The sequence below is a fragment of the Coffea arabica genome, chromosome 2c, assembly GCF_036785885.1.
Source record: "Coffea arabica cultivar ET-39 chromosome 2c, Coffea Arabica ET-39 HiFi, whole genome shotgun sequence".
Lineage (NCBI taxonomy): Eukaryota > Viridiplantae > Streptophyta > Magnoliopsida > Gentianales > Rubiaceae > Coffea > Coffea arabica.
Window position 1 is genome coordinate 74946853 of NC_092312.1, and position 8263 is coordinate 74955115.

General features: G+C 36.2%; 2 protein-coding genes across 2 annotated transcripts; one reads left to right on the top strand and one right to left on the bottom strand.

The window, feature by feature from the left end:
* Positions 1–3405: 3405 nt before the first annotated feature.
* Positions 3406–6050, bottom strand: LOC113728040 (endonuclease 1-like). The gene is made up of 7 exons (XM_027252510.2): positions 5428–6050; positions 4841–4936; positions 4633–4716; positions 4452–4547; positions 4231–4295; positions 4017–4090; positions 3406–3907 (listed from the first exon to the last, which is right to left on the bottom strand). The coding sequence occupies exons 2-7, from the start codon at positions 4898–4900 to the stop codon at positions 3753–3755; spliced, it is 534 nt and encodes a 177-aa protein (XP_027108311.1). The 5' UTR covers positions 4901–4936; positions 5428–6050; the 3' UTR covers positions 3406–3752.
* On the top strand, positions 6034–7993 carry LOC113724696 (uncharacterized). Its single transcript, XM_027247574.2, has one exon. It carries the CDS (start codon positions 6256–6258, stop codon positions 7711–7713), a length of 1458 nt encoding a protein of 485 aa, XP_027103375.2. The 5' UTR covers positions 6034–6255; the 3' UTR covers positions 7714–7993.
* Positions 7994–8263: the final 270 nt, after the last annotated feature.

The window sequence follows — 8263 nt, forward strand, 5'->3', positions numbered from 1 at the left end:
AACAACCGTTCATAGCTCAGTAGTTGTTCAAGAATCAAAATTTCAAAATATTTAGACCCTGTTTAATAACTCAATACAACACTTAAATTTAATGGATTAAAATCTTAATTAATATGTTCAGACGTGTTTAATAATAAAAAATTAAACATTTGAATTAATTAAGTGGCATTGAATTTTCTAGACAAAAAATTACTTATAAAATAAGTGATGAACTATCCACATATCACTTAATGTGATATACACTCGAATGTATCAGATTTAATATTTAATAATTTAATGGATTCATAGTTCAAATTTCAATTTTGAGTTTTAAGACTTTGGTTTTATTAAACGCATCCTTAATTCACATGACACTGTACAAACCCTATATGAAGCGTAAACTCTTTCATCATCTATGGAATTCAATCAAAGAAATTAGGAGATAAACTCTTTCAAGTTCTAAATTATGGTACAATTTTCAGATCTTTCAGTGAGAATATAATTTTTTATTATGTTTCTTTTTTTCTTTAGAGTTTTTTTTTAGCAATTTCCAAGATTTTGTTAAACATTAACATTTTGTTCACGTTTTGTTTTCATAAACAAATTGCATTCATATTATTCATTCTCTACAAATCGCTGAGTTTGCATTCTGGTTTGGAATACTGCCATGTTTGGATTGCTTGTTTCCGTCAGAAAATATTGTCGTTTTTCGTGATCACATTTCCCTATCACCTTTTTCCCTCACATATATCAAATCGCTACAGTAATTTTTCCATGAAAAATGACGGAAAATGCAATCCAAACACAACCAGTTTTCAGTTGAGTTGAAACATCGCAATTCGACTCTTATATGTTAGGAGTCATCAGTTTGAATAATGCAACAATCACTAAAGTCAATTACACAAATCAATCAACTCATTAGCAAGGCAAACAATTACAGAACAAACCACACCGTTCAAACAATTCAAATGCAATATAAACCACAATATAAAAGAAGCAATTACAATAGTTTTTTGATTGACCTTATTCCAAATACTCCCTGCAATTAAAGCTTCTTTGACAGTTGCTCCAACCCTATTCCAATAAACCAGAGCATTTAAATTATGCACACCAAATACAATCCTAATTAAACATTTAACATAGCAGTAATCTGAATCTAATATGAACTGGATTTTACTTTATTACAAATGTCAACCAAATTTGGAATGAAGATAAAGCAAATCAGATTATCCAAAAAAAAAAAGAAAGAGAGAGAACCCATTTCAAATTGAACCACCAAGAATAACTGCATTGGAGAATCATTCTCAAATTGAGATGGCAATGGCAATTCTGTTAACCATTAAGGGAAATGCAAAAAGAAAACGAAAGAATTTGAAACATATGACATTCAGAGGGGTAAAGGTGAGAGATGCTCAGACATAAAGTTGTTTCTTACCCACGTTCTCCTCACTTTAAATGAGGTAAAAAAAATGCCAATAACTAATCTGTAGCTTGGTCTTGGTGGTGTTTTATTGTCTCCTCACTTTAATTGTGCGGTAAGGTTTGGTTTACGTTAGTGTGTTTTATGTTAACCAGCGGTCATAACTAACACTGAACTAATACTAAGGATGGCAATGGGGCTGGGTTGCCTACAAATTCCCGCCGCCCCCACCCCACCCCGCTTGTCCAGCGGGTGCTTTCGTGGGGCTAATACAAATTTATTATAGTTAAAATTTATCAAATAATCAAGGACTAAAATATCAATATCACCAAGTTATTATTAATTGTAATTTCACAATTAAAACTTATAAAAACAATCAATCAAAAGTTATTTGAATATAATCCAACATGATAAAATAAATACATCTAAAGTAGTCAAGTTTTTACTTTTGGCACAAATACAATCACTAATTCATTATTGTACTTGTGCTTTTTTTTTTTTTTAGAAAAAAGGGTTATTGTATTAAGTGTAATTAGGAATTTAGTATAAATGTATTAGTAAATTTAGTATAACTAATTAATAATTTCTATTAGTATATATATATATAATTATTAGTATAATTGATAATATCAATTATATTACATATACTAATATACATTATATAATACATATAACTAATAATATCATTATCATAAGTTTGTTACTAATTAAATTAAATATTGTATATTATTATATACATATATATATATATGTATATATTTTAAACGGGTGGCGGGGCAGGGGAAAAAAATTCCTCCTGCCCCGACCCTCGCCCCATTAGCCTCCTGCGGGGCGGGTGCCCACGACCACCCGCCCCATTGCCATCCTTAACTAATACTACTAATGAATGTCTCATGAAGGACATTCAAGTAATTTCACCGACATATAAGCCAGTGGAAGCTGTACCCATTACACAAAAGAGGACCAAATAATCTCATGTTCCCGATAAAAAACCCAAATTTCTAGCCAACGCACCACTTCATATGAAAAAAATACAAAGCCACTTTCGTAAATACATCAAAATCCGTGCTACATTAAGTAATACCCAATAATAAAATTTCACTCCAAATAATCCTACATTTCCAAATACCCCCATCCACGCAATTGAAATTCAAAATCACCTTTGACTAAAAAATACATATATATATATATACACACTCGCCCACAAGAGAAAAAATGGCCCAAATGCGAATTCGACCTAGGGTAAATAAGTCTTTTTAACAGATGGCATACGGATAATAACAGGCGGGAAACCATTGAACAAATGGAAGGAAAACCTATTTGGCACGCACGCTTAGGGTGTCATATACAAATACTACTTAGAAGTGAAAAGAGCGTGGCGCTGGCCATCAATTAGCACTTGGTATCCTCGGTAACATGTTTTCTATGCCAATCCAATGTCACCTATAATATTGTACCGAGTGTCCTGTTATTATTTACACTTAGGGTACGTTTGGTTCTACAGAATTAGAATTGAAATTCTATGAATTGGAATTCCAAGTCATTTCAATTCTTTCGTTTGGGAAATGCATAGAATTGATACGGAATTTATTTGAAATTTCAAATTCTTTGTTTGTATGAGAGAAGAATTCATTAGGAATTAGAATTGTTTCCAACTAATATTTCCTTACATAAAAAATTTCTTTTTTTTACTATATAATAATTTTTTAACATTTAGCTAATTGTTACTAAAGCTTTAAGGAAAAAACCAATTAGTACCTTTAATAATTTATTTTTTCTTGCATTTAACTAATTGTTAATAAAGCTTTAAAAGAAAAAAAATTAATTCCTTTTTTGCAAAAATAAAAAATTCTTTTTTTAAAAAAAATTAAATTATATTAAATAAAAAATAATTGTATATTCTAACTTAAAAAGTAGTTAATATTTATCGAGTTAAAACCTTGATACGTTTTTAAAGTTAAGAACTTTAAATTTTAGAAAATCAAAAGCCTACTCTATGATATGAATTGGGAGGAAAGTCATAACTTGTACCTATTATAAATATTTGAGTTTTGTATCTTACAAGAAATTTCAATATAGGAATACAAGAAATAGAGGAATACGCAAACAAAGTGTTTTTAGCCAAAAAAAAAAAAAAAGAAAAAAAAGCACAATTATACATTGCTACTATTTTTCAATAAATGGCCATTCTAATATGAAATTAAGTTCGAATAAATTCCTATCAAATTTCAACTTCCATGATGGCCTTGTCTAATTTGATAGTCAATAAACATTGCTCGTGCTAAAGCATTCCTAAATTGTGTCCACTCGCTAGTTGGTTGTACTGTTCGAATTCGATTCTCGTTAACAGCATTTACACCACCATCATTATTTGGACCATCATCTTCCATTCCATTTTCCTCATCTTCATCTTCCATTTCATCTTCATCATCAACCTCATGTTGTACTCTTCGCATCTCAGCATCAACTTCATCCAAGTAAGGGGCAGTCTAGAGTTGAAGTAATCGTCTGTAATCAAAGAAGCCAAAGCATTATTCTTTTGGCTTAACAAGCAATAACAACAGATGAAATGGAACTTTAGTTTTGGATTATTAGAGGATCAAATTATTTGTAATACCAGAGAGAGTCTCTCCAGCCTCAACTCCCTTGTAACCCCATTTGCAAGCAATATTGATGCTTTCTGCTGCATACCTGTGTTTATGAGGAAAAACATCCGTCAACAATTAAAGCCTACGTCTAAATTTTGGCACCAGAGAGTAGAAGCAGAGTGCCTTCTTCTCACTAGATCATTTTCTTGGCTTGCCTAAAAGAGATTCAGGGAGAAAGCTCACTTGGTTACACAGGTATGGAGATCACTGCAGTCCCTCCAGGAGTCAAGATCGTCAGACCAGATTCCCTGTTCCATGAAGCAATCTATAAATTTAGTTAATGGAAAAAGTGGCCCTAAAGACTATGAATGTAACAGGCAAGAAAAGCCATGCTCAATATGTTAACCAAGCTCCCAAATTATATGTTACAAGTAGGATACAATCCAGTTTATTTAGATACTTACATCTGTAAAGTTACTTTCTATGTCTTGCTCAAGGAGGTCGACTTCCTTCCCGTAGTAATCTGCAGCAGCCGTAAGAATAATCTCTCTGTCCCAGACCTATATGCATAGATGTGAATAATACGTGACAGTTATCTCCCAAATTTGTGATTTCATGACAGGTTAGATCGATGTCAATACTCACATGGTGCAGATTGGATTTGTGCCTAAACCAGCGCAAATTTATGGTGTTTCCTCCTTCATCACTTGTAAAGCCTACATGCATTGGCTGAGAGAGTAAAATGAAACAGAAGCAACAAATTGCGTTAGATATTCACAACTATCAAATACAGTGGCAACATGAACACTAAACTAATTGAACAAGAGAGAGAGAAATTGTGCCAGTGCCTCACTTGATCAGGCCATACACACAGGGCTGACAAGTCCCCGTTAACATAGTCGGGCAACAACATTTTGACCGCATGGGCTGCATCAGGTTCCAGGAGATCCTGTTCTCAGAGAAGATAAATGTTAGAGTCGAAATTATTTTCACTATGTTTATCTAATTATTTCTCGTATAATACGATTAACCAATGAAAATAAATGATCCTACACATAATTCCTACTCAGAACTTCTTAGTTCATCTGCTTTCCATCTAAAGGGCTTGGAGCTTCAAATTCTAACAGCTCATACAGATAAACACGTCAATTCAATCCCAGCTCATACCACTAGAAACATGAAGAAGATGGTATCAAATTGACGAGTTTCCCCAATCCAAAATATACCTGCTTACCGGAAAAGTCAATAAAATTCTCAAATTGAATCATATTATCCAAAAACCCCAAATTAGAAGCTAAACAAAAGATAAAAGAAGGTCGCGGAAAGTCAACTGTATACTGTATACCCAAAACATCTGAAAACGAAGATGGAACCCATCATTCCTTTCACAAATTCAAGTAATGGGTCATTTACGACATAAAGAAGTAATCAAGTAGGAACCTTGTCGGATTCTTCCTCCGCTCCACTTCTATCCGGATTGCTGCTGTCTTCAGGTAAAGAATTCGGCGAAGAAGGACGATCTTGAACTAAAGTATCATCAGTGGAAATATCATTAGATGGAGCTGTGGAAGCAGCCACCGCAGCAGACGGAGCCTCCGGCAGCTGTATCGTCTTCCCAAACAGCGTAAATGAAAGTAGATGTTCAATGCTGGGAAAAGGCAGAGGAAGAAGATGAGTAAGAGGAGAGACAAGGCGTCAGAGATGGAAGTATAGGTGGTGGCAGAGGAGGAAGTATGGGAGGACTGAGGAGGCGGAGAAGGAAGATGCGGAGAAGAAAGAGCTACAAAGAAACGGTGGTTGGCCTGTGACGAGAGAGAGAGAGAGGGGGGGAGGACTTTCATTTTCAGTTTTGTTTTTGTTGATTATATGGAGATCCGTTTTATTGATTTAATCTACTTAGGATCCGCGTACCAACCCGAATAGAAGATGAAATTATGGAATTGGAATTGTGATTCTTAGGTCTTACCAAAGAATTGAATTTGTGGAATTGATGGCCCATAGAATTCGAATTGAATTCTAATTCTCTGGCATTGCCGGTGTCCAAACTGAAAAATTGGAATTGGGACTCCAATTCCAATTCTAAACCCCAGTTCTATGGGAAACCAAACGAACCCTTATATTAAATCAAACCAAATTGAATTATTAGAAAATTAAAGTGTAAATAATAACAGGACACTTGGTGCAATACTATAGGTGGCATTGGATTGGCATAGAAAAACATGTCACTGAGGATTCCAAGTGATCAACTAGTGTTTCAGCATCCAACAGATGAGATCTATGTCTAGGGCGAAGTCCTCCTACATGCGAGACTTGGTCGGAAGATGGCCGGCAGGGTGTTCGGGAGCCGGTTCCCTTCTTCGTCGGCATTCCAACTACAACAGTTTCTACCGCTGTTTGGGAAACAGCAGCGGTGTTACTGTGTGTACAAGTAACGAATCACCTGCTACCATCTTCTTCGGTAGTGGTGGTGGTGGTGGTGGTGGTCTTGCGGATCAATTGTTACAAAAAACAAAAGTTTCTCCTTGGCTCCTAATCCCTCCTCCTGATGCTGCCGCCTCCGCCGGAAATATCGTCGGCAACAAGCAGAGAAGTTGTTTCTATGACTATTATTACAGCCTGGCGGAGAACAGAGTGAAAAGCATCACGGCTGCCGAAAGTAGTTGCAGTGGCATGCAGAATTCAGAAGATGATGCTCTGTGCATTGGGTCATCTCACGGGTGGCTAGCTATCGTGAACCGGCTCAATGATTCTGTTTTCCTTTTCAATCCCATAACACAGCGTAGGATCGAGCTTCCCTCCATCCGCACACTACCAGTTCATGATCCAATTTACCGCACACTACCAGTTCATGATCCAATTTTTTGCAAAACTATTGGGGCTATTGCTGCCTCGTCATCGCCAGAAGCGGCTGCAGAGGACTGCAGATTCATGATCTCCTACTACTCCGTGGAAGCAAGAGGATATAAGCTGGCCTTTTGCTGTCCCTCTCGCGGTGAAAAAAGCTGGACTTGCCTCCAAAGTCCTCTGGTAGACTATAACTGCATAGTTTATTCCAGAAGGCACCGAATGTTTGTCGCGGTCAATACAGATTTGGAGATGGAGTGTTGGGATCTTTCTAATCCTCTGTCCCCGAAAAGGACTCGCATTAAGAACCTAAAAGTGGATGTGGAGGAATATCCTTGCTATGATTCCTTAAGAACTGAAGCTGAGGAAGAGGAATTCCTCGAAAAATTGGTGTCCCACGATAGGCTTTTCTTGGTCCCATATGCTGATCATGATTCCTCCTCCTCGTCGTCTTCGGGCCAGTTCTTTTGGGTAACGAAGTACACTGCGTACAGCGTCAACCAGGAGGACGGTTCTTTTGTAGATGACCCTGATTGGACTCTTCCATACAAGACTTGGACTTTTGACGTTCATAAATTTAATCTCACTGATAAAGTGTTGAGGTACATGGACAACTCTTTGGAGGATCACGCCACTTTTATTGGCATGAATGATAGTTTCTCGCTCTCTGCAAAGGATTTCCCTGAGGTGAGGCCTAATTCCATTTACTTCACTGATGATTACTATCTCTCATCTGGAAGAAATAAGTCTTGGGGAGGTCACGATGTTGGGATCTATAACTACAAAGACAAGACCTTCGAGGACTGCTATTTCCCGTGTGATTACAAAAACATTAGGAGGATCGAACCCTATCCAATTTGGTTTATTCCTAATCCACTCTAGGCTGCCCCTTCCTCTCCCGCCAATGCCGTCTGTGGGTTTCTTTTGCTATATGGTACTTGCGTGTCTTGTCCGTTAAGTTTTATGCTCAGAAATTTCTTATGTGTGCTAGGTGTAACTGTGAAATTGTTGCCTCCGTTAATGGTGGTTTACCTTTTTCAGTTAACAAAACTTCTTATGGAGTCACGTACCTTCTGGTTTTGGTTTTTAACATGGCAGTCAGTAATGTATGTCGTTAAGCATATGCCTTGAACTTTGCTTAATGCTACTTACAACTTACTTATGGTTTTTACATTGCAGTTATTTAATCGCGGCTGTTTGACAACTCTATACATACATATCAATTAGAAGGAGGAACAAAGATTGAAAATTTTGAAAAGTGATGAAGAAACAAAGATATCAACATGAAGAGGATGTAGATTTTGAAAATATAAGAAGAACAAAGATTGAAAATATTGAAAGGTGATGAAAAAACAAAGATATCAAGATAAGGAGGATGTAGATCAAGATCTTTTCAGATAAAGACCATGCTTGTGTCTTCGTTTTTGTCAAG